At 41.0% G+C, this 27,654-nt stretch overlaps 1 protein-coding gene and 1 non-coding gene across 2 annotated transcripts in view; both read left to right on the forward strand.

Annotated features, from left to right (window-relative positions):
• The window catches only part of LOC104609682 (O-fucosyltransferase 10-like), a 51,569-nt gene that overhangs the window by 6,596 nt on the left and 17,319 nt on the right, over positions 1-27,654 (forward strand). The window contains exons 4-7 of the mRNA XM_010276053.2: positions 415-503; positions 22,865-23,062; positions 24,646-24,850; positions 24,967-25,134. Of these exons, the coding sequence (XP_010274355.1) occupies positions 415-503; positions 22,865-23,062; positions 24,646-24,850; positions 24,967-25,134 (660 nt within the window). The remainder of the gene's footprint in view (positions 1-414; positions 504-22,864; positions 23,063-24,645; positions 24,851-24,966; positions 25,135-27,654) is intronic.
• Positions 1,238-1,337, forward strand: LOC148803045 (U6 spliceosomal RNA). Its single transcript, XR_016081772.1, has one exon. It is a non-coding gene; the product is annotated as a U6 spliceosomal RNA (small nuclear RNA).

Consider the following 27,654-nt stretch of genomic DNA (forward strand, 5'->3'; position numbering starts at 1 on the left):
AAGGAAAAAAAAAATTTATATTTGGTTTCCTGCATCAGTTGTATCTGTATTTGGGGCCTTTGGGCATTCTAATTTGCAAGTGCCATGATAATAATACAATATCTTGAAAAATGATGGACAAGACATTTTTGAGAAGTTTAGTCTCTTTTAGACTTGGAACATTAGTGTTGCCATATTTACATTGCCTCCCCAAAAATGAGGAAAGAAGATGATTGGTCAGAAGTTGAAACAATAAAGTTGTAAGATGCTTCCAAGAAAGTGAGAATTCTTAATTGAGACTATTTGTCTCAAATGTTAACTTGAAACTCCTAAGTGATTTTCTTTTTTCTCCAAAGGTCTATTTGGTCAGTGCTAATTATATGCATGATTACACATATTATCTTCTACCCTGTATAAGAAATTGTCTTCTGGCAGATCTGCAATGCAGTTGCAGTGGCAGGGCTTCTGGATGCAGTACTGGTCATCCCACAATTCGATTTCCATAGTGTTTGGAAGGACCCGAGGTGAACAATTTATATCTCTCTCTTTCCTCATCTTGTGGCAATAATGAATGATCTTGAATGCAAAGATGTACTATAATACGAATAGAAAAGAATGTGTGACAAGGATGTGCAGTGGACCATGTAGTGACAAGTAATATGAAGGGTCATTTACTATGAAATCCCTTATAGTTTTGCATATTTACTGAGACCTACTCTTTAGTTTACGTATTACTATGACACTCCTACTTTTCAACTATATTACTTATTACTGGTTTTCTTAGATGGACATGTAAAATGACATTTTTGACCATAATTCCCATTTGACCAAATTAATCAAAAGAAAAGATAGAGAACCAAAATGTCAATTTTGTCCCTGTTAAAATGTAGGCAACTAGTCTGCCATCACGCTTTTGTTCTCTGGTTGAAGAAGGAAGAAGGATAGAGAAGTTGATGAAGGAAGCTATTCTCTCTTCCACTTCATTCGTTCAAATTAGAGCAACAAAATTGAGCTCCCTCCACAAAGTCATGTTCTCATGCTTGTCAAGCTCTCAAAAGTGAGGTGGAGAGGTACATTGCAATAACAGAGGAGTTTGGTTGGCCGTTTTGTTAATTCTGAGCCAGAAATGGAACATGTTAGAGCCTGGGCAGTAGCTGAATTTTGCCCAAGTTATTCTTTTCAGGTTAGAAAATTGCATGCCGGTTTTTTCTTTTTCACTTTTGATAAGGAGGTTGAAGTGAGTGATATTCTGATGCGAGAACAAAGTCATATTCATGTACAAATTGAGAATGGTGGAAGATTAGCATGACCCCTGCACAAGGATGCCATGCACAAATCGAGAAATGGTCTAAATTTTTATTTATCAAAAAAAAAAGAGTGGTGGAAGTGGAACGATCAGGCTGATGAGGAGCAGAGGTTGAAGATGAGGATAATTTTGGAATTAAAGATAGAGTTAATTTTAGTTGGGGTGGCTCATTAGGAGTTGCTGTAAGTAAAGTTTGCAGGGGCTTGAAGAGCTGTGAAGAGAACGAAGCCCATTCTGAATTTGAAATGGTGGGCTCTCATTTATTGGTGGCTAGTGTTGGTGAGGAAAGTGTAAATGTGGGATACATGGAAGGCTAGATAGAGAAGAGGGTGAGTTTGATAAGGGTTTAGAGAAATCTTCGCTTTTAAAAGTTGAGGAGGCGGGTTGGGTTGTGAGGCACGTTGGAGGTTTAAGTGGGGATCATTTTATGAGGGCCAATTTTAAAGATGGCAGAATGGAAACCAGCAGGTCAAGTTACAGGTTGATAAAAGAAGATGTTTTCTTTTCAAGCCCAAAGAACAAAAGGGTTGGGGCTTTGAAGGGATTGGAGCTGGTCAAGGTGCGAAGGGGGAAGGAAGAAAACTGTTTCTGGGAAATTTTCAGATATGCATATTAGGTAAAAAAAGATTGTTTTGTATGATGGGGAGGAGAGTGGTCTTATTAAAAGTGAAGTGATGTATACAATGGTAGTTTTCCTGGGTGCTGCATTTGACAAGGTTTCCAGAAATAGATTCTTGTTGATGACCAGTTTTGAGGAAGTTGTAATTGGAAAGCTAGGGGTTGACTTGGAATGTAGAAGGAAGGATGAAAAGAAAGTAGTGGCTGCTTTTGAGGAGGTGGCTCCTAAGAAATTTCGTGGTTCAAGTAATTTATTTCTTGTTTATATGACTAAAGTTTTCTTGTGGCTGAAGCTTGGTGTGGTTGGGGTAGGTACTACAAATAAGTACAAGAAGGTGCTTAAGATAAAAGGAGTGAAGATGAAGGCATTGACTTTTAAGGTGACTGGAGGGGAGGCACCTCATGCTCCCATCAGGATGGAAGCTAATCAGCTGAATTTTCCTCGAGAAGAAAAATGAGGGTGGGAATGAATCGATGTCGAGAATGCTTAATAGAGATTCAGAAAAGGTGGAAAGGGAAGGAAGTTTGGCTCTTGAAAAAAATTGTTGAGAGAGATGTAGAGGTGAGAAAAAATCTTGGTGTCTCTTTTGGGGTGGTGAGGCATTTGTTAGATGATCTTTTGAGGAGCTCAAGAGAAGACAGAAGAGCGGTCGAGAAAAGTTATAGTGGAGGAAGGAGGAGGGGTTTGGAATGAGGTTGATGAAAGGTAGGAGGAAGTGTGGAGGATTAGGGGTGATTTTTGCAAGGTGGTTCATTGTTTTTGATTAGGTGGAGGAATCCTAAGTTTCTTGGGTTATGGGGTCAGGTGGTGGTGCTTTGGGATATGGAATATTTTGGATTTTTCCCCGGTTGTGAGTTTTGTGTTTTGAGCCTTGATGTTTGGTTTTGTTGGAAGTTTTTAGCGTTTGTAGGTGTTTTTGTCTTTCTCTTGGGTGATAGCTTATCACCTTCCTTTCTTTTAATGAATTTCTATTTACTATCAGAAAAATGAAAGATGCACTTGTAAAGGGAGAGCATCCATGTTTTCTCAGAGAGAACTAGGTCTGTTGACCTAGACCTATTGGACAAACCACCCCGTCTTGGCTACCATCCATGAGTATCCAAGTGACTACAACATGGGTTACTTTTAGTGATTTTAAGTTTCTTTTCTTTTTTTTTTTTTTTTTTTTTCTTTTGTCAAAAGGGCTTGCCATTGATTGCTATCCATGCCTATTAACAAACTTCCCAAGAGATCTCGTTCCTACAGAATTCCTCATACATCCTTTCTTCTCAAGAGAGAACTTAATAATATTGAAATCCCCTCCAACAAAAGAAGGAAAATTATCCTTGTTCTGGATCTTGTTTAGCTCCTCCCAAAAAGCCTGCCTATCAACCTCATCATCTGGATCATAAACACCTGTGATACAACCCTTGAAATCTCCAAGACCCAAAACTTCAATGGGGACAGAGAAATTCCCCACAAAGGAGTGACTCACCTTTATTGGATTGGCATTCTAGATTACCAAAATCATCTCTGCTCTCACGGAAGCATTTAGACAACACCACCCACAATGACCATACCCCCAGACACTTCTAACCACAGAGGCCTCCATCTTGCTCAATTTTGTTTCAAGACGACTTCTAGATTTTGCTTTTTTAATTACCGAGTAGATGACAACCCTCCTAGTGTTAGACAGTTTTGTATGCCCTTAGCTTCAATCAGAATGATGTACTTATGAGTTTATTGTAAATGAATAAAAGTGCATATTTGATTCATGTTCCCTTGGTATGTTTCTGTGTACTACCCTTAAATTGGACACTTAATGAGACTCGTATTAGTTTAGAATGTTCACAGCCAGTGGGTCGGTCTGGGGAGACCTATCCTGACAAGGGTGACACTGTGGTGCCACCAAGTCGGTTGGGGTGGCCTGTCTCAGCTGCCAGGGTGAGACCCTAGGCACATACAGTGTAGGATTAATTGAATCTATGAACTGGACCAGATTTTCAGTATTGCCCTGGACCTTGGAGATTGATGGGCAAAATTGGAAAGTTACACCCGACCCCTAGACTCGATTATGATACTGCACTAGGTGTCGGATTGGGCTGTCTTTGATGTACCATTCAGTGAGATCCTTAGCGGGGGTCAAAACCTGGGTATGTTGGGGCAGTCCGAGAATTCATCTGAGTGGGTGATCATAATGACAGGATCAGCCCCTTTGTCGGACAAAGGTAATGATCGGGGATGCACTCTCACTGATGGAAACCAAGACTGCCGGCAGCCGATTTCAATCGTTGAGATTTATTTTGCAAAGTATATTTTATGAGATATAAAAGTATATATATTATGGTTTCTAAAATATTTGCAAGAAGGTTTTAATTCCCGGGATCCATATAAGTAGAGAGTGCAACACTGTTCCTTGTAGCCGAGGGAGAGGTCTTCTCTTGTCGGGCAGTGTATGACCATTATGGGCTGAGAGGTTATGTGTAAGACCATTGAGGATAATACCTGATGGGCTAATCTTGCATCTGCCCACAGTCCCTGGGTGTTACAAGGTGGCTTGGCCCAGGGACCACTTAGGGTAAGTGTTGGGCCCATAGAGCCCATTTGATGGGTTTCGGGGGGTGCACTGTCCATAACAGTGTATTCGGCCAGGCCTTGTAACAAAGGCTGGGCCAAACCCATGTGGCTGATGTGTAGATCAATGCTTGGGTCCCACGCCATACAAGGAAGCCCAACTGGGTAGCAGTTAGGAAGGTTAAGTGAGCACATAAGCTTAATGGGCCTAAAGCCCATTTCGAACTGGGCTATTTTATTAGTTAATAATGGGGCGAATTCTGAGATGGATTAGTAGATAGGATAGGGTCTTGACCCTATCCACTCAAAGAGTCCAGATCTGAATGTGATTCAGATCTAAAAACCTCCTAATGAGGTTAGGAGAAAGCTAATCTAATCTGCAGATAAGATAAGGGTTTATCCCTATCACCTAAAAAGGGGTCTTATCCAAATATGATTTGGATAAGCAGCTCCTAATTGGATTAGGAGTTGATCTTTTTAGGTTAACAAAAGAAGGAGGGGGCGGCAGCCTTTAGGGGATACACAATCAGATTTTCTTCAGTGCTGAAATCACAAGAGAGAATTTTGCACCCTGCGAATACTCTCTTGTTGCCTCCCTGTTCTTGCCGCCCTGTTTGCCAGTTCGATTTCCAGTTGTGGGAGAAGTCAAGATTCGATCTTGACATCAGTTCTTTGAGAAAGAATTGATAGGAAGCTGTGCTCATGTGCCATCCTACTGATTCTTGCGAAGGACAGAGTTCTTAGAGAAGAACATTGCTGATTCTGCTCCATCATGTACTGCGCCATCTTCAATGGGAGCAGTCTTTGGATCCTTCCTTGGGCGTGAACACCTTCGTTGGGAGATACTATTTCTCCGTATCAGGTATAATCCTCTCCTACTCCTTTTGATTCAGATCTGGTTCAGTTCATGGTTCAAGAATGATCATTGAAAATATGATTTTCTAAAATAGGGAATGCGATTCCCAGTTGAAGGGAGAGAAAAATTTTGAAATTCACCCCCTTATTCCGCAGTCTTTGGGCGTCCATACGATGAATCTCTCATCCCTTCAGTGGTATCAGAGCCATGGTTTTAAATCTTGAACCAATTTGTTTCAGATTTGAACCTGCGCAAATGGGCAGAAGGCATTCTACCCGATTTGCGCAGATATGGGTTTTGGGAAATTTGTTCCCAAAATTAATGGGCGAATAATCTGAAATTAATTTTATATAAATCTGATTATTATTTAGAACCGTTCTTTATGATTTTCTTGATTTATGGGCTGTTCGTACAAGAGGAGATCGAATTCTTGGTTTGCGTAGGGAACCTGCAAGATTTGTTGTTTCTTGATTCATTCGTTACATTTGGTCTGTAAATATTTTTTTTATTTTCTAGACTCAATGTATTAGGTATTCGATCTGATGTAATCATTAATAGAAATAGGATTTCTATTTATTTTATTTTGGATCGAAGATGGCGGCGCAGAAAAGGAGATTTCGCAGAGAAGGAGATTTCGCAGATGGGAGAACTACAATCTGCGATTTGCAGTTTATGAAACTGCAAACTGTGATCTAACCTCTGTTTTGTAGGATGGATTGTGCGAACAGCCCTGATTGACTGATTCTTGATTTTCTTAGTTGAAAAACAGTTCACTTGATGTATGGAACTGTTTGAGATTAGATGCAAAACAGCAAACAAGAGAGGAAGAGAAGAGAGAGAGCTGCTGCAATGAGTGTTAGAGAATGAGAGGTTCGAACATTACCTCTCTCTAACACTCTAAACATCTTATTAATAAGTTAATCTTTGACAAATTACAGAGAGACCCTTGAGTGAGCAGGAAAATACAAAAAACAGAATATTACAGAGTATGGGCCTAGAATAAGGCCCACAACAGAGAGAAACATAACATAACATAAAATGACAGTCTATGGGCCATTCAGCCCATCTTCTCTACACTCCCCCTCAAGCTGAGCATAGATGTTAATCATGCCCAGCTTGCCAGTGTCATGTTGAAGCCTTGCCTTGGAAATGGCCTTGGTGAGAAAATTTGCCAATTGTCCTTCAGAAGTAATGAATGGAAGACACACTTCACCGGAGGAGACTCTTTCACGAATAAAGTGTCTATCAACCTCAATATGTTTGGTTCTATCATGTTGTACCGGGTTGTGAGCAATGTTGATGGCAGCCTGATTATCACAGTACAACATCATGGGTTTGTCATGATCTACCCCAAGTTCTTCCATTAAGGACCTTAGCCACAACAATTCCGAGACTCCATGTGCCATGGCTCTATATTCTGCTTCTGCGGAGGATCGAGCCACAACTGTTTGTTTCTTACTCCTCCAAGAGACAACATTACCAGCCACCAGACTGCAATACCCTGAAGTAGATCTTCTATCATCAATATTTCCAGCCCAATCAGCATCAGTATAGGCTTCAAGTTTCAGATGACCATGTTTGGAAAATAGAAGTCCTTTTCCTGGAGAGCCTTTCAGATAGCACAAAATCCGTTCTGCTGCTGCCATATGGGTATCTCTAGGAGCATGCATGAACTGGCTAATGCAACTGACAGCATACGCAATATCTGGCCTAGTCATGCACAGGTACAAAAGCTTCCCAAGAAGTCTCTGGAAGACCCCTTTGTCTTCTAACAAAGTTCCATCCGAAGCTGAAAGTTTGTGACTCATATCAATAGGAGTTGCAGCTGGTCTTGCACCCAATTTGCCAGTTTCAGACAACAAATCAAGGACATATTTCCTTTGGGAAATAAGAATCCCATCCCTGGATCTGGCAACTTCTATGCCAAGGAAATATCTCAACTCCCCCAGATCCTTAATCTCAAATTCTGTACGGAGGAAAGACTTAAGGCCCAGAATGCCTGAGGCATCATCACCAGTCACTATAATGTCATCAACATACACAATGAGATACACTGCTAGAGACCCACTTTTCTTCACAAAAAGAGTATGATCTGACTGTGTCTGAACATAGCCGAATTTAACAAGTGCAGCTCTAAATCTCTCAAACCAGGCTCTAGGAGATTGTTTGAGGCCATAAAGAGATTTCTTCAGTTTACATACCTTTCCTTGCATATCTTTCCCATACATTCCTGGAGGAAGACACATGTAGACCTCCTCATGTAAGTCACCATTCAGAAATGCATTCTTTACATCTAACTGATAGAGAGGCCAATCAAAGTGAGCTGCCAGAGATAAAAGAACCCTCACAGATGTCATCTTAGCAACAGGGGCAAAAGTTTCCAGATAGTCAATCCCATATGTCTGTGTGTAGCCCTTTGCAACAAGTCTGGCCTTGTACCTCTCAATAGTCCCATCTGCCCTGTATTTAATGGTAAAAACCCACTTGCATCCAACTGGATCCTTCCCTTCAGGCAAATCCACCACCTCCCAAGTACCATTTTCATGTAGAGCATCCATTTCAGCCTGCATGGCATCTCTCCATTCTGGAATCCCAAGAGCTTCTGATACAGACCTAGGAATGGGGTTAGAAGCAACTGAAGAGAGGTAGGCACAATATGAAGGGGAAAGTAGGTCGTAAGAAAGGTGTTTGGAAATGCAGTGTGCAGTACACTTCCGCTTTCCTTTCCTAATAGCAATGGGGACATCAAGATCTGGGAAGGAGGATTCCAAGGGAGCTGAAGCAATACCTGTTATCTCATCTGTGATTGGGAGGGTATGAGCCTCATCTGTTGTAAGGGAAACCACTTGCTCATTCCTGGGTCTCTGCCTTTGATACACTTTGGGATTATGGGTAGGACGAGGAGGTAAAGAGATAGGAGCACTAGGACAAGAAGAATGAAGTGGCTGATCCTCCTTTGATTCATTTTGTGAGGATACAGATTTGTCAAGAGACTGAATTGGGACAGGAAGGGGAAGAGCAAAAACTTGTGACAGACTCTCCCCCTGTTGACAATGTCCTTCCTGAGAGGAACCATAAAAAGGAGAAAGTTCATCAAAGGTAACATCCATAGAGACATGTTTGGTGCCAGTCTTTGGATCAAAACAACAATAACCCTTTTGTGTGGGGGAGTAACCAAGGAAGATGCATTTGTGGGCTTTTGGTTCAAACTTGTGTCTCTGCACACTTGGAATGTGAACATAACAGGTACAACCAAACACACGAAGAGGAATTGGGAAGAGATCCTTATCTGGATGAAGAAGACTGAAGGGGGATTTAAACCCTAAAACCCTGGATGGCATACGGTTTATTAGATAGGTAGCAATAAGTACAGCATCACCCCAAAATCTTGTGGGAACATGTGAGGCAAATAAAAGGCTCCTTGCAACCTCAACAATATGTCTATTTTTCCTCTCAGCAACTCCATTTTGTTCAGGGGTTCTAACACAGGAGCTTTGGTGAATAACCCCCATGTCAGAGAGATACAAGGATAAGCTCTTCTCAAAATACTTTTTTGCATTGTCAGATCTGAAAACCTTAATTCTGGTACCAAATTGAGTTAAAACAAGCTCATGAAATTGCCTCACAAGTCTCGGGATTTCATTAAGTATATCCAAGTGAATCTAGAAAAGTCATCAATAAACAGGATAAAGTATTTGTAGCCCCCCATAGAGGGTAAGTGGTAAGGCCCCCACACATCAGAGTGTACAATATGAAAAAGAAAAGAGGATCTTTTATTACTTACAGGGTAATTTTTTCTACAATGCTTTGACAACTGACATGACTCACAACTGAGACTGGACACACTGACTCCCTTAAACAGTTTGGGAAACAAATGACTTAAAGCAGAAAAAGGTAAATGACCCAACCGACAATGACTCAACATAATTTGACTGACAGACTCTGAAGAAGTAGAACCAAAAGCAACATTCTTTGGATGATCAAAGCATTGGCCAGGGGTGTCAAGCAAGTATATTCCATTCGCTTCATGGCCACTCCCAATCACCTTCCGAGACTTCAGGTCCTGAAACACACAGTGAGAAGGGAAAAAGGTTACATAACAATCCAATGACTTGGTCAAGCTACTTACAGATAACAAGTTGGTATTTAACTTAGGTACATGAAGAGTGGAAGATAAAAGTAAAGAGTCTGTAGGCTTGTCAGTTCCCTTGCCAGAAATGGGGGCAAGAGAACCATCAGCTAAGGTGATTTTGTCACGACTAGGAAGCAAATCATATGACACAAACAAAGTGGAAAGGTTGGTCATGTGATCAGAAGCACCTGAGTCAATGATCCAAGGGGTCTTGGGATTACCTGAGGTAGATGCATGGTTAGCAGAAGCCCTTATACCTGAGTGAGCAAATGCAGTGGTGGCTGGACTTCCAAAAGGGTTGGATGATGAAGTTACACCTTCAAGCTGGCTGATCATCCTTCCAAACTTCTCATATTCAGCTTTCATGGCTGCCAATTGTGCACTTGCAGACTCAAACTCTGTATCTGTACTTGTGGCAGTATGTGCACTTCCTGTCTTTCTATTGTCATTCTTCTTCTGGAATCGGATAGGAACAAGACTGGGATGCAATTTCCAGCACTTGTCCTTAGTGTGTTTCGGCTTCTTGCAATATTCACATACCACCTCCTTCTTTCCTGTGCCACTGGGAGCTCCTGTAACCCCTTTGGGTTTGATTCCCATATTTGCAAAATGATCATTGATACTGACCCCTTGAACCTGCACTTTCCTCCTACTTTCCTCACTGCTGACCAAAGCATATGCTTGAGACAATGAAACATCTTCCTTGGACAAGATGTTTTGCTTTGTAATGTCATATTCAGAATTGAGCCCTGCCAAGAACTCAAAGACCCTATTCCTTTCAACCAATTTCCTATATGTTTCAGCATCCTTAGGGGTATCCCATGTCACGGCCTCTATCAAGTCAATTTCTTGCCATATAGATTTTAGGGCTGAGAAGTATGCTGCAAGTGACTTCTCCCCCTGTCTTAGAATCTTCACATCACTTCTCAGTTTGTAAGCTCTGGCAACATTCAACTTCTGGGAGTAAGTTTCTGCAACACTATCCCAGATTTCTTTAGCCGAGTTCATCCACAAGTAATGTTGGCTAATCTGTGGTTGCATTGAGTTCACAAGCCACCCAATCACTATGTAATTCTCCTGCACCCATTTTTCATAAGAGGGATCCTCCTCTGGGGGAGCTTTCTTGCTCCCAGAGATAAACCCCCACTTTCCTCTACTGCAAATATGAATTTTTACGGATTGTGACCAGGCCAAATAATTGGTTCCATCCAATTTAACTGTAGTTACAGCCAACAAGGAATCAGTTGTAGTTCCCAAATTATGTCCATATTCAGCAGTGCTCTTGTTCTCAATTTCTGAGAAGTCCATTATGTAACAGCTTCAATTAGGGTTTCGACAGGCCTTTAAAAGTGATTTGATTTCAAAGAACTCAGATTGAGTTGAAACAGTAGCAAACACAGCAGCACACAAACTCAGTTCAGAACTGACAGCCGTGAGAACCAAGTTCGGTGGCAGCACTTTCAAAGAGAAGAAACCCTGATTCAGCCTTCAAGGAACAATCAGCAGGCCTCCAAACAATATGTATTCTTGGTTCCCAACAGTAATTTTCCAAGGAGAACAAAGAAAACAGTCCACAGTACCTAAGAGGACTTTTTACAAACAATATGTATGCAACAGTCAACACTTCACTGTTAACAAGCAAAAATCACTTCAAGAACACTTTGTCTAGGTCCAAGAAGCAGCTGAACTAAAGTAGAGGCTTGTACCACTTAATTTAGATCAATTTTTCAGCAGTTTGGAAGCCCAATAACAGCCGAACCACACTTCTAGAATAACCCAGAAATCAGTCCAGCAACAGTGGGCCGAATGGAGGTGTGCTTTGAATGCTTTAACAGTCCTCCCAAATAACAAAAATAACTCAGCAAAGAACTGAGAAAACAACTTACAGTATCTCTGGTTTGAACTTCAAACCAGGCTGAACACTTTGCTCTCTGAGCTAGTTTCGAAATCCCTTTTCTCTGATTTCAAATCAGGCTAAAAAACTTGCTCTCTGATTCCTCCTGGTCACCGAACCCTTCTCCAAGTGTATAGAAACTTGGGCACCCTCCAATGACCTCCAAGAACCAGGCGAATGACTGTAAACATTCAGCCCTAGAACCTCCTCATGCAGTTGGCTGAACTAGAACCACATGAGGGACACGCCAAGCAACGACCCGCTCTGATACCAAGTTGAAAAACAGTTCACTTGATGTATGGAACTGTTTGAGATTAGATGCAAAATAGCAAAACAGCAAACAAGAGAGGAAGAGAAGAGAGAGAGCTGCTGCAATGAGTGTTAGAGAATGAGAGGTTCGAACATTACCTCTCTCTAACACTCTAAACATCTTATTAATAAGTTAATCTTTGACAAATTACAGAGAGGCCCTTGAGTGAGCAGGAAAATACAAAAAACAGAATATTACCGAGTATGGGCCCAGAATAAGGCCCACAACAGAGAGAAACATAACATAACATAAAATGACAGTCTATGGGCCATTCGGCCCATCTTCTCTACATCTTTTATTAGTATTTAATTTCAGATTATTTTCTTGAATTAAAGATTTAATTAAAGATCAAACCCTAGACCCATTCGAACCAAGATTGGTTCAAACTGTTTGGACCGAATCTAGGGTTTAATCAAGGCTGAAAGTTAGCCCTAATTTTCCCACTAATGGGCCTGAGGATTGATGTTTAATTAAATAGTTAATTCGGCCCTACCTGTAAAGGCCTAGTTTTAAATAGTTAAAACTGCTAAAAGCCCACTTAACATTTTAAGCTATATGGGCTGAACCATTCGGCCCATATACCTAGATAATATTAATGGTTAATATTATAGGTTTAAAATGGGCTTCAAATGGGCCTTACAGATGATTAATTGATTGGATCAATTTATCCCTGCATGTGATGTATGAATGTGATGTGCTACGTACATGGGCCATAAGTGCTTGGCCCATGCTCAATTGACAGTGGCTCTTGCGCACACCATGGCTGAATGCACATCATTGCCATGGTGTCCCTTTTGGTCATTGGATGACCTCCCTCAGTGGTGGGCCCCACACCTCATCAAGAGGTTACGTGCGGAACCCTAGCCGATTTAGGCCCACCGAAATCTGGCTTTATGAAAGTCAGTGGGAGCCACTTTGGTTTGACCTAAAATTAGAACTAGGGCGTAATTAACTGTTCCCTCCAGCTAATATGAGTGCATGTGATAGGGAAATTCATATGATGAACTCTCTAAAGGCCTTCCGTCATTAGCATGAAGATGGGTCATTCAGTAATGAGGAAACGCACCAGAAAATGGGCTATCCATTTGCTGTTGGGCTTATCTGAGTGTTTCATAAGATGATAGGGGCGTCATAGACCGATGTGGGAGGGCTTCACCAGAAAATGGGAACTCTCTCACGGTACCTTGGTGTTCACGAATATGATGGGTAAGCACTCACTGGACAGAAAGGTTTACCTGAAAACGACTCTGAACCTTGTCTGACAGAGGCCAAAGGGAAAGCTCATTTGATGAGTGGATATGATCCTTTACAGAAAGGTGGTGGGGTTATGCAGCTGAAACAGTTAGCTCTGTGCACCCTATGTGATTTCCCACATTTCCAGAGACAACCCGTAGTCTCCGTCACTGAGAAAGGAGGGAAATCTCAGAGATGAATAAATGGAAATGGAACGTAGATTAAAATCCATATCTATGAAATGAACATGAATCAAATTAGGTTGTGGACTGATGTTTGCTCTTTTATTAGAAAATGGCAAACGGATCATTTGCAAAATTGCTTGATGACAACAAGTTGAAGGGCCCAAAACTATGTCGACTGGTACAGGAACCTTATGCTGATCCTAGCTTCTGAAAAGCTAGACAAAATGGCAAAGAATCCTGCCCCGGAGTGTCCGGGAGATAGGGCTTTTGAGGCCCGAAGGAGAGACTATCAGGAATGGGAAGAGAAAAACTCCCTTGCCCGGTGTTACATCATTGCCTCCTTGGACAACCCAATACAGAGGCAGTTCGATCAGATTGAACTTGCAAGGACATATTGGACAGTCTCAGGACGATGTATGAAGAGCAGAATCGTTCTACTCGACAAAAGGTCCTGAAACAGTTCATGACCGCACAAGTGACCAAGGGCCAACAAGTTCACGATCATTGTCTTGGATCCAAGCTGGACCTTGCAACCCAGATAGATGCTATCCTTAATTCTTTGACTCTTTCCTTCAATCCCTTCATCATGAACTATAACATGAACAAGCTGAATGTCAGCTTGCAAGAGTTCAGCAATATGTTGCAAAGAGCTGAAGAACTGATTAGAAAGGATGAGCCCGTAGCTATGCTTGTTGAAGCTAGCAAGACAGGCAAGAGAAAGAGGAAGGCAAAGAAGCCTCAGAAGAAAGCCACTAAGGGCAAGAAGTAGAAGAAAGACAAAGCATCGGATGCCTGTCACTTCTGCAAGAAGACTGGCCACTGGAAAAGGAACTGTCCTGCCTACCTGGAATCCAAGAAAGGTAATTTCAAAACTTGTGTTATAGAAACCAATTTATTGGTAGCTTCTGCGTCCTGGTGTATTGACTCCGGGGCTTCAACTCATGCATGTAACTCACTGCAAGGGTTCAAGGTAAGCAAAAGGCTGAGTGAAGGAGAAGTCACACTCTATTTGGGGACTACTGCAACTGTTGCAGTCGCGGCCATAGGAACCGTGGAGTTACTTTTTAGAGAAGGAACTATTGTACTGAGAGATTGTCTTTATGTACAAAATTTAAGGAGAAATTTGATTTTTGTCTCAAAACTGTGTGCAGATGGTTATTCTGTCTTCTTTAGTAATACAATTACTATTAAAAGAAACAACAGATTCATCGCATACGGGGAACTAGAGAACGGTCTCTATGTTCTACATCCTTCTCTACAAACTAACATAACCGAAACTACGTCGGCTGAAATCCCCAAGAAGAGAGCCCGTGATACAGTTAATCCCACGTGTCTGTGGCATTACCGACTTGGCCACATCGGTGTTGACCAAATCACAAGGTTGGTAAAGGATGGTCCTTTGGATTTTCTAACTGTAGAAGATCTTCCCACTTGTGAGCCTTGCCTACAAGGCAAGATGACGAAACGACCATTCAACGGTAAGCCTGAAAGATGTACAGGCACTCTTGACCTAATACATACTGATGTATGTGGTCCCCTGAGTGTTAGGACACGGAATCAACACATGTATTTCATCACCTTCACAGATGATTTTTCACGATATGGTTACGTGTACCTAATGAGACACAAGTCTGAATCCTTTGAAAAGTTCAAAGAGTTTAGACAAGAGGTCGAGAAACAGTTAGAGAGAGAAATTAAAGCCCTTTGATCAGATCGAGGTGGCGAGTATTTCTCTGACGAATTCAGGGACTACTAAAAGGACAATGGGATAGTATCACAATTAGCTCCTCCTGCTACACCACAACTTAACGGTCTTTCAGAAAGGAGGAATAGGACCTTATTGAATATGGTCCGGTCGCTTCTCATACACTCAGAGTTACCCACATCCTTTTGGGGTTACGCATTAGAGACTGCGACTTACGTGCTGAATCGGGTTCCAACCAAATCGGTTCCGAATACTCCATATGAACTTTGGACCGGAAAGAAACCAAGTGTCAGACACTTGAAGATTTGGGGTTGTCCAGCACACGTTAAAAGAACGAGTGCAGACAAGTTGGAATCCAAGACCAGCCGTTGCCTATTTGTAGGCTACCCAAAAGGCTCTGTAGGTTACCTATTATATGACCCAAGTGAGCAGAAAGTGTTCTACAATCGAAATGCGCAATTCTTGGAAACTGATTACATCCTAGACACCCATCGTCAGGAAGTTGTTCTTGATGAGGAGAGCTCAGGAGCAGTGGGAGATGTCCCACAAGTTCCAGGTAGTGACCAACCTAGAAGGTCCACTCGGGTATCCAGGCCACCAGTCCGTTATGGTTATGACCAGGATAGTTACCTGGTGGAAACCTTGACTAGTGAGGAGGATCCCGTGACTTACGCGAAAGCTATGTTGGACATAGATTCCCAAAAGTGGGTGGAGGCCATGAGAGCAGAGATGGACTCAATGGAGACCAATGGAGTCTGGACTCTAGTAGATCCGCCCTCCGGGGTAAAAGCAATCGGTTGCAAATGGATTTACAAGAGGAAGAAGGGCCCCGATGGTCGAGTTGAGACCTTCAAAGCTCGTCTGGTGGCGAAAGGGTACACTCAGAAAGAGGGCATCGACTATGAGGAAACCTTTTCGCCTGTGGCCATGCTTAAATCCATTAGGATCCTGCTAGCTGTAGTAGCATACCATGATTATGAGATTTGGCAGATGGATGTCAAAATTGCATTCCTGAATGGAGATCTTACTGAATATATCTATATGCAGCAGCCACAAGGCTTTATTGCTGCAGGTCAGGAAAACATGGTATGTAAACTTAATAGATCCATTTATGGACTTAAGCAAGCTTCTAGAAGTTGGAACATCCGTTTTGACTCTGCTGTCAAATCGTTTGACTTTAAGCAGAATCCGGATGAACCCTGTGTCTACAGGAAGTACAGTGCAGATAAGGTTACCTTCTTGGTTATGTATGTAGATGACATTCTACTCATTGGGAATGATGTAGGAATGTTAACTACGGTGAAAGTATGGCTTTCACAGCAATTCTCCATGAAAGACCTCGGAGAAGCCTCCTATATACTGGGTCTTCGACTCTATAGAGATAGATCGAAGCGGATAATAGGATTATCCCAATCTGCTTACATTGACAAAATAGTCAAAAGATACAGCATGGAAAACTCCAAGGAAGGAAATGTTTATTTCAAGCACGGAGTCACTCTCTCCAAGAAGATGTCTCCCAAGACTTCTGAGGAGATTGATGGCATGAAAGACGTTCCCTATGCCTCTGCCGTAGGGAGCATAATGTATGCCATGCTGTGCACTCGTCTTGACATTGCTCAGGCAGTGAGTGTAGTAAGCAGATTTCAGGCCAACCCAGGGCAGGAGCACTGGACTGCTGTGAAAAACATACTTAAGTACCTTCGAAGGACAAAAGAGTTTTGTCTAGTATTTGACGGTAGCTCACTGCAGATCCAAGGGTATACAGATGCCTATTTCTAGTCGGATCTAGGTGATAGAAAGTCTACATCTGGATATGTTTTCACGATAGGATCGTGTGTTGTTTCCTGAATGTCAGCAAACAGGGGTCCTAAGTAGCAAATTAATACTCCACAACCCAAGCCGAACACATTGCCGTGAGTGAGGCTGCCTTATGAATGAAAGTGTTCATTCCTGAATTTGGAATTCAGCACATCACCCATTCCACTGTTGTGTGACAACAGGAGGTTGATGTTGAGAGGTAGCAGCAACGGAGAATGTGGCAGACCCTTTGACGAAGCCACTAACACAGAAAGTGTTTGAGAAACATGTAGAAAGCATGGGACTCCGGCTAGTACCTGATTGGACCTAAGTGCAAGTGGGAGCTGTTAGACAGTTTTGTATGCCCTTAGCTTCAATCAGAATGATGTACTTATGAGTTTATTGTAAATGAATAAAAGTGCATATTTGATTCATGTTCCCTTGGTATGTTTCTGTGTACTACCCTTAAACTGGACACTTAATGAGACTCGTGTTAGTTTAGAATGTTCACAGCCAGTGGGTCGGTCTGGGGAGACCTATCCTGACAAAGCTGACACTGTGGTGCCACCAAGTTGGTTGGGGTGGCCTGTCTCAACTGCCAGGGTGAGACCCTAGGCACATACAGTGTAGGATTAATTGAATCTATGAACTGGACCAGATTTCCAGTATTGCCCTGGACCTTGGAGATTGATGGGCAAAATTGGAAAGTTACACCCGACCCCTAGACTCGATTATGATACTGCACTAGTTGTCGGATTGGGCTGTCTTTGATGTACCATTCAGTGAGATCCTTAGCGGGGGTCAAAACCTGGGTATGTTGGGGCAGTCCGAGAATTCATCTGAGTGGGTGATCATAATGACAGGATCAGCCCCTTTGTCGGACAAAGGTAATGATCGGGGATGCACTCTCACTGATGGAAACCAAGACTGCCGGCAGCCGATTTCAATCGTTGAGATTTATTTTGCAAAGTATATTTTATGAGATATAAAAGTATATATATTACGGTTTCTAAAATATTTGCAAGAAGGTTTTAATTCCCGGGATCCATATAAGTAAAGAGTGCAACACTGTTCCTTGTAGCCGAGGGAGAGGTCTTCTCTTGTCGGGCAGTGTATGACCATTATGGGCTGAGAGGTTATGTGTAAGACCATTGAGGATAATACCTGATGGGCTAATCTTGCATCTGCCCACAGTCCCTGGGTGTTACAAGGTGGCTTGGCCCAAGCACCACTTAGGGTAAGTGTTGGGCCCATAGAGCCCATTTGATGGGTTTCAGGGGGTGCACTGTCCATAACAGTGTATTCGGCCAGGCCTTGTAACAAAGGCTGGGCCAAACCCATGTGGCTGATGTGTAGATCAATGCTTGGGTCCCACGCCATACAAGGAAGCCCAACTGGGCAGCAGTTAGGAAGGTTAAGTGAGCATATAAGCTTAATGGGCCTAAAGCCCATTTCGAACTGGGCTATTTTATTAGTTAATAATGGGGTGAATTCTGAGATGGATTAGCAGATAGGATAGGGTGTTGACCCTATCCACTCAAAGAGTCCAGATCTGAATGTGATTCAGATCTAGAAACCTCCTAATGAGGTTAGGAGAAAGCTAATCTAATCTGCAGATAAGATACGAGTTTATCCCTATCACCTAAAAATGGGTCTTATCCAAATATGATTTGGATAAGCAGCTCCTAATTGGATTAGGAGCTGATCTTTTTAGGTTAACAAAAGAAGGAGGGGGCTGCAGCCTTTAGGGGATACACAATCAGATTTTCTTCAGTGCTGAAATCACAAGAGAGTATTCGCAGGGTGCAGAGTATCCCTGCGAATACTCTCTTGTCGCCTCCCTGTTCTTGCCGCCCTGTTTGCCTGTTCGATTTCCAGTTGTGTGAGAAGTCAAGATTCGATCTTGACATCAGTTCTTTGAGAAAGAATTGATAGGAAGCTGTACTCACGTGCCATCCTGCTGATTCTTGCGAAGGACAAAGTTTTTAGAGAAGAACACTGCTGATTCTGCTCCATCTTGCACTGCGCCATCTTCAGTGGGAGCAGTCTTTGGATCCTTCCTTGGGCGTGAACACTTTCGTTGGGAGATACTATTTCTCCGTATCAGGTATAATCCTCTCCTACTCCTTTTGATTCAGATCTGGTTCAGTTCATGGTTCAAGAATGATCATTGAAAATATGATTTTCTAAAATAGGGAATGTGATTCCCAGTTGAAGGGAGAGAAAAATTTTGAAATTCGCCCCCTTATTCTGCAATCTTTGGGCGTCCATACGATGGATCTCTCATCCCTTCACCTAGAACACAAACCACACACATTCTAGGACATAACCTTCATCACAATAGGAAATATAAAAATGGGAAAGAGAGAAGAAAAATCCTCCAACCAAGCCTCCTAACTCCCCTTCACCTCCAAACAGCCCCGATGACACTCTCGGTATCACCATCCTTTTCTCCTCCCCTACCCCCGTCATCTTCACACACAGCCTTATCATTAAGGCCCCAAGTGGACCTGAACGACTCCCACTTACGCTTACCATTCTTCTTACTTTTGGCGTTTGCTTTTCCTTTTTCTTGCAAAATTTTGTGTTTTATCTCCATAAGAAATTTATTTGTTTGCTTCTCTAACCCTATCAATGAGACCGCAAGAAATTCCCCAAACTTCAGATATTTAGATAACACTCAAATTGAAAATGTCTCACCTTCAAGAAAACTTTGAGGCTATTGCCACACTGTCCACTTGGTCTAGGAATGTAGGTTTCCCCCTCTTCTATAGAGACCAAGTCCTGGAAGAAATTCGACATTGTCTCTTTTGATTCCATTGACAAAAGCTCTTGTGCCCTTTTATCCCCTGCAATTGCTCCACCCTTTCTTGTGTCAACAGCTCCACTACCTATAAAGGAGTTACTTCTTCCCCCTATAAACTATCACCTCTCATCACTGGCCATTGCTAGGCCGACCCCCTGAGGTTGCTAGCTCCTACAAACTTCGGAAAGCCTAAGATACCAAATTCCACTGGTTCTTCATTGGACAACGACTCCTCTTCCTCCTCAGACATGCTCTTCCATTTACTTGTAATCGCCTCTTCTTGACCACCTTTGCGTTAGGCTGAAGACCTTGCCCTTTGCAAATCTTAATAGCCCCAGGATCCTCCAGTCTCTCCCCCCAAGTATTTTAACACTGTTCTAGTTTAAATGTGGAACTGAATTGGGGGTAATGGACCAAGTCATGGACTAGGCCTTCCCAGCTGGCCCATTAGCTTGAAATCCATGCCCCTTAACTCCAGTTATCAGCCTCGTTCCCCCTGAATTGCCTCTCATTTTTTCTGATTAACAAGAAACTTAGAATTTTATTATATGATGAAACTGATTAATACAGGAAAAAGGTCTGGTCACCCTTAAGAATCAATTCCAATTCCCAACAAAGTTACAAAATTTACGATAATGCCCAAAACAACTGTTGCCTATATTCCCCTTGTTTTGCTAGAGTATCGGCCATCCCATTTGCAATCCTTCTTGCCTCCCATTCTCCCAACTATGATTAGTAGCCATTTCTTTAACTTATTATCTTGGGTCTTCCATCAACCCGCTTCTCCCTACCCGCTCCACCTTGAATACCCAACTTCACAAGGTGTTCTCCTATCAAAGTATTCAACTCCTCTCTACTTCATGGCCAGACCCAATAGAAAACTTCATTTAAATTTTGAAATTGCTTATTCAGACTTTGTATGAGCATCTTGTCAGAAATTGGGGGAGTCTCCATTGCTCTATCTTTTTGTCCTTCCAACCCAATTGACAACTCAACACCTTTCTTCCCCACCTCGACCGATCTCTGCCCATCTTGGGATTTTCTGGTCACTGGTATGGCCAACTGAGACTCCACCAGCTTTGGACTTCCCTCAAGATCTTAACTGATTTATGTAACTCTGTTGCCGGCCACACTGAGGGCTAGTTCCAGACAAATGTGAACCGCATACACCACATTCCCAACCTTCACTTCCAGTCATTGGAATTTCTCCCCTCCACACCATCTGTATGCTAACCCATTCACAAGTTACCAATTTTTCCATGGAGTTGTCAGTTGCGAGAAAACCTCCACAGAAATCACCAATTGCTGAAATGATCTTTGGACTCCAGAGAATCAATGGAAAACTGTAGACTCGAATGCAAATTTTCTGCTCATGATTATCCTTCCTCTTGAGTTCATTGGAAGTGCACCCACATAGGCACTCCACCAGTTGAGGATTAGCTCGTTATCTCCAAGCCTCCAAGGAGAACTGCCCTGGATGTGTTCGGCTTCCTTCTCTGAGGAGACTATGAACAGGAACAGCCTGTTCACTAGTTTCTTCACCTTGACCTCCTCCGCTAGGTTCCAAACTTCTTGAGCGCATTTCTCCACTATTGAGACCTCTGGCACTTCTGCAGCAAATCTACCCACAAGGTATCCTTCCAAGAATTTGCCCCGGAGATCCACACCTTTCTCCAATGTCTCGATGAAAAGTAGCCCATCATTGTGAAAGAACTGACACTCATCCTCCATCGGCCATGCCCTAGTTTCTGTCACCTCTTTGAACGAGATCCCTTCTCGCCATTTCAGACCTCTACCCCCTAACTACACTGGCCTTTTCCTTGCCATGCTTCCATTACCACCCTTTGCCATTCACCTCACCTCGATTGCAGCCAGCCATGAGTGGATGAAGCCCACTATTTTCTTAATTAATTCTTCCACTAAGCAGCCCTTGTTCTGAAAAATTCTCTGATTTTTCTCCTTCCAAATGTACCATGATATTGCGGGGAGAGTAGCGAATAGAGCTGTCCTATTTTGTTTCATTAATAAAAATACTTCTTATTAATCATACTTATTTTTGTTTAATATTATGAACATATAATATTAGAGATGACTATTTTATCTATTTTAAATTTTTATTATTTGTTGATGGGATCATGGGTTGACCCATTTGACCCAAATGGTTGAATTACTTACTCACCACCTGAATGGAAAGATGGCTTTGTTTTTATCGGTTTTAAATATATAGGTTTTTATACTATGAATATTGTTGTATATGGATTTAAATAGTGGAATTTAATTATAAGAAACAAAAATATCTTAAATATAGGATTCAATGATAGAGAATGGGAGTTAATACCTTAAATTTCGGATGTAATGAGAGGGAATAGGGATGAATTGAAAAGTATTCAAATTATATTTTCTGTCCTTGCAATAGGGATGGACCAAATTGACAATAAAGGGTGTTTTAGTCAAGAAAAACATCAGAAATATTAGAAAATAAATGCTTAGGATAGTATTTCCTGGAAGGATGGTCAAACCATAAATTAAAATTTGACCACTTCGTTATAAAAGTTTATACTTGGGATGTTTTTATTTCCATCTTTTATTTTGAATTTCTTCTTATCTTCTCATTCTTTTTTACTTTAGATCAGTTTGGAAAGTTTTACTTGGATCAGACTAGGGACACATGAGTAGTCAGTAATTTACGTTTAATGTTTCAACATTTCAATGTGTAGTTAGTGATTAAATGCCTGCTTATTTGCCTAACAAGTTTGTCACTTTTCTTTTGATGGCTTGTCTTTGTTTTAAAGATATATATGGATGCTACTTTTTTGTTGGTTTCGTCTATTGATTTCAAAGAATTAGAAGATATGGACTGGTCATCATTTGAGAGGGAAAATTTGTTATTCTTGGAGAACCCTGTTCCCTTTTGATGTATGTTTTGAATTGTAAATAATAAAGTTCCTTTATCAAAATTTGCATTAATTTTTTAGGATTAAATAACTTCATGTTTTTATGCTCCCTAGATTATGGATGTCATTATTGGACCTCAACCATGAGATTTCAATAGCAATAAGTTTTAATAATTGTTTCATTGGTTAAATTTAGGTCCATTGCTTGGTGCAATGGTAAGACATTAGGCTAACAAGCTTGAGAACATGGGTTCAACTCTGAAAGCTGTCATTTCATACAAGAAAATGCTGAAGGTTAGGTCCATTATCCATATCCAGTCCACCTCTCTTATGACCCCATGTGTCTAGAACCAACATTGGGTAATGGTCTTGTGAAATTTAGGATCCATTGCAAAATCTGGGGCTGACATACATGAGAATGTGGGCTCAAGTCCTAGAGTTGCCATTTTGCTCAAAAATTGCCACAGGATAGGCTCATACCCGTTCTACCTCACCAAGACCACAGATGGCCAAGACCAGCATTGAGTAATGTCTCTATTTCTTATGTTAAATTTGGGAGATGCCTAATACATTAACTATCTTTTTGACTTTGCAGTGGCTTTAGTGATATCTATGATGAGAACCATTTTATAACCACACTCAAAGGCTATGTTAAGATTGTTCAGCAATTACCTGAGGTATTGATGGAAAGATACCATTACAACATCAGTAAAATTCGGAGCTTCAAGGTCAAAGCTTGGGCCGAAGCAAGTTATTACATGGAAGAAGTATATCCTATCTTGCGAAAGAAAGGGTAGGTACTGAATCTTTTATTCAATTTTTAAATCCCATTTCTCATGTCTCTTAGTGGGATCAATATTATAGTGTACTTCTATTATCAATATTAAGAGAAACAACAAGTAGTCTTATTACCTTTTCATGCCTTAATATGACCAGTCAACTTAACAGATGCACCATATTAACAGCATTATGGGCCATAGAAAAATTTTGGCAGATTTCACTTGACTCGACAACCTATCAGGTCCAACTGACCTGACATGTATGCTCCTACCACAATTATCAACCTTCAGTTTTCCTTGTTTGATTGGAGCCTCCCTTCATACAATTATTTTCTTATTATGTAATTTTCTGTTTCATTAGCATTTGTTACTCTGCACATGAATTATTCCACAATAGTAATCATCTTTGGTGAGCCGTTGGGCTTGATGCACAAGTTTTTTAATTCATCCAATAATTCTGATGTACCAGTTTTGCTCTACTTGTTTCTTATATTATGTGCCATTGGGCTTGTGCATTATGCTTTTTGCCATTAATAAATCTCTTTGATTATGTTTAATGATTCCCGAAAACAAAAAAAAAGGAAAAAAGAAAAAACAATAATCAGGTTTTATAATTAGGCAGTGGTCTTACTCCTCTCACATACTGTAGAAGGAGGAATGGTAGTAATCAGCTCACCATCTGCCTGTCTAACATGGGAGAGTTCCTCCATTAACTAATTCATCTAAGGACTAGGGAGCTTTGTAACTTACAAGGATATATACAGTTTAATTTTATTAATTGATGAACAGGAAGAAGTACATATATACAAGATCCTTTTGAGAGATAGCTTCTATTATCTCTCTTCTTTCTTTTTAGTTACAATAGCCCAATACATTTGAGTTCTTCCCACCCAATGCTTTGCTAATTCATCTGCCAAGCTATTGGCAGTCCTTTGCACCCAGTTAATTCTCACTTCAATTCCTTGGGTCAGTCACCTGATTATTTTTTTCTAAATCATTTTTGTTATTTGTTGATCAATAAATCATTTCTGTTATCGTCATAAGGTTTCCTTCCCTTGCTGTAACCATCCTGTCACCAATCTTGAATCATCTCCAACAACTAATTTTTCCAAATTCAGATTTCTAGTCTGTTGTACTACTTTCATTAGATCTATGACTTCAGTCCTTGGTAAGTTAGGAGTGGGTTTCTTCCAAATATCCTTAACTTCTCCATCAATTTATACTAACAGGGAATATTACAAATTGATAGTTCATTCCAATATTATTGTCCTCATCTGCGATCTGAGATTATCTACATTAAAGGATTTGTTTTATATATTTTAGTAAGTGTTAATGATGAAGTAAAGTATACCCTAGAAGTGTTGATGCAACATCCTGTGTTGTATCAGATATGAATCATTTGCAACAGTAGTACACTAGGCATGAATAGGTGTCCAGGTGTCACAGCATGGCATTGAATTGATCAATTGGTTCTGCTACTGACTGATGATTATCAAGAAGCCACTTTCTTTCAGAATTGTCTTCTTTGCATGAAATCGTCAGCTTTTGAGTTTTGAGGTCTCTCTTACTGGCTTGCTTCATGCTTGTTTGATGCTAGGGTTATCCGGATAGCTCCCTTTGCAAACAGATTGGCAATGGAAGTTCCGCACAACATTCAATTTCTTAGGTGCTTAGCCAATTACAAAGCATTGAGATTCTCTGCTTCTATTTCAAGGTTTGCAAAGAAGTTAGTTAACCGTATGATCAAGAAGAGCTCAGGGACTGGTGGGAGGTTTGTGTCTGTTCACCTTCGCTTTGAGGAGGTATGCAATCTTTCAATTGATAATTTGATATGTTGAACAAGTCCTTTAATATATGATTACAGAGGACTCACAGATTTTTGGGTTGACTCAGCGTAATGTTTCTTTTCAACTTGTAGGATATGGTTGCCTTCTCATGCTGCATATATGATGGAGGAGAGAGTGAAAAGTTAAAAATGGATAAAATTCGTGAAAAAGGATGGAGAGGAAAATTTACACGTGAAGGTCGTGAAGATAGACCTGACTTAAACCGGATCGATGGCAAGTGCCCTCTAACTCCCCTGGAGGTAACTATTTGGGTATCAGAAAACAATACAGTGCTCTTGCCTTTTTTCTTCCGTTTAATTGAAATGTTAGGTTGCTAACTTTACTTGGTTTAAGTGAGCTTATATTATGTGATAATTTGCATAGGGTATTCCTAGGGATGGCAATGAAGTAGGCTAATTGGGAGAGCCAACCTGCTCCACCTCTAGTGGGACAACTTCAGTAATAGGCTAATTTGGGTGGGGTGAGTTTGGTTTTTGGAAGACTGTGACCCATCAAGGATCCAGGTTGGCAGAAGCTAGAACATATTTGTGCAGCCTGAGTCATTGCATCATCATCATCATCATCTAAACTCTGGGTCATTTCCATAGTTTCACATTGCTATAGATAGTTTTTGCATTGCTATAAATGGATGAGGAAGCTGACAGTTCAGCTCAGATGGATCCCAAGGGAAGGAAACAACATGGAAGATTTATTAGCCAAGTTAGGGTGTGTATTGGGGGGGGGTGGGGTAACCAATGGAAACTGAGCTAATTTCAATGTATAATTAAAGGGTGTATTTGGGATGGTAGTGAACTCCTGAGGGTGAGATGGCAGAAAAAAGGGAAGACAAGCAAGGAGAAATCTCACTCAACTCTCCTTACTGTTGACCCATCATGTATTAACATTTTATTAAATCTGAAATGACAATAATGCCCTTAGATAAGTTACAAAAGATATAAGAGAGAAAAATAACAAGGAAAAGACAAGAATGCCCTTGTCAACTAATTCTAACAATTCTAACACTTCCCCTCAAGCTGGAACATATATTTCATAAAGTTCCAGCTTGTTACAAATATAATCCATCCTTGATCGACCCACACTTTTTAGTAAAAATTCAATTACTTGGTCTTTGGATTTAACATAGGGACTAACAATATCTCCACTTGTTACTTTCTCTCTCACAAAATGGCAATCAACTTCAATGTGCTTAGTCCTTTCATAAAAGATTGGATTGGAGGCAATATGTGTTGCGGCTTAGTTGTCACGAAACAATTTAATGGGTTGACAAGTTGTGATATTCATCTCCAAAAGAAGATGCTTCAACCAAACTAGCTCACAAGTAGCATGGGCCATTACCCTGTATTCGGCTTTAGCACTACTCTTAGCAACCACTCTCTGCTTCTTACTCTTCCAATAACCTGTAGTAGACTTCCTATCCATTAGAGACCTTTCCCAATCTGCATTTGAATACCCTAGAAGAGACATCTCCCCCTTTCTTATACAAATGCCCTCAACTAGGAGCACCCTTTAGATACTTCAACACCATCATAACACCATCCCAATGAGCACTTGTTGGATTCTGCATGAATCAACTAAGGATTCCAACACTAAAGGAGATGTCAAGCCTAGTGGTGGTAAGATAGATCAACTTGCCTACTAGTTTTCGATACCTTGCAGGGTCTTCTAATGGCTCTCATTGACTATCAGTCATCTTCACTTTGGGATCCATGGGAGTTTCAATTGGCTTGGATCCCAACAACCCAATTTCATCCAACATATCCAAAACATACTTTAGCTAGGACATAGAGATTCCCCACTTTGATCAATTCTAAGTACTTCAAGGTTCCAAGATCTTTAGTTTGAAAATGATGTTGTAGGAACTGTTTCAACTCATTAATTCCATGTGCATCATTGCCAGTGAGAACAATATCATTAACATACACTGCTAGAATGATTTTCCCAAATGAAAAGTCCCTACTAAACATAGAATGATGAACACTGCATTATTGCAAGTCAAAATATTGTACCACACTACTAAAATGGCCAAACCATGCCCGTGGTGACTTCTTTAGCCCATAGATAGCCTTATTCAATCGGCACACCTACCCTGACGCCCCCGAGCAACATACTTAGGAGGTTGCTCCATATAAACCTCTTGAAGGTCACCATGGAGGAAAGCATTTTTAACATCAAGTTGAAATAGGGGCCAATCAAAGTGGGCAGCCAAAGAGATGAGCACTCGTATAAAACCTATTTTAGCCACAAGAAAGAAGGTTTCTGAATAGTCCACACCATAGGTCTAAGAATATACCTTAGAAATAAGTCGAGCTTTGAAGCACTCAATATTGCCATCATAGTTTTTAAGGAGCCAAGGCGAGGTTAGGTGACAGGGGGTGCCTTGTTGCCTAGGCGGGCACCTACGCAATGGATTTTTTTTAAGTAAAACCATATATCCTAGGGTAGTTTCCTAGGTTCCATAACCATCTTTCCTTAATAATTATCCATAATTTTCATAAGAGAAGTATAAATTTCATGTTTTCAGTTTAGAAAATCAACACTTTATGAGAAGAAAAGGAACAAAGGAAAGAAAATTCAAAAAATATAAGGGCTGAACCCCTACTATTGTTATAGGAAAAGAAGAAAAGAAAAGGTGGAAGAAGAAGAAGATCTGTAAGAAGAAAATGTGTTTATTAGACAAAATTTTAAGTTCTTCCCTTGCTTATTGGTTCAGGTTCTAAAATCTTCGAGGATTCAATCAAGAATCAAAACATTGATATGAT

Source organism: Nelumbo nucifera, chromosome 1 (assembly GCF_055504915.1).
Source record: "Nelumbo nucifera cultivar China Antique chromosome 1, China Antique-T2T, whole genome shotgun sequence".
NCBI lineage: Eukaryota > Viridiplantae > Streptophyta > Magnoliopsida > Proteales > Nelumbonaceae > Nelumbo > Nelumbo nucifera.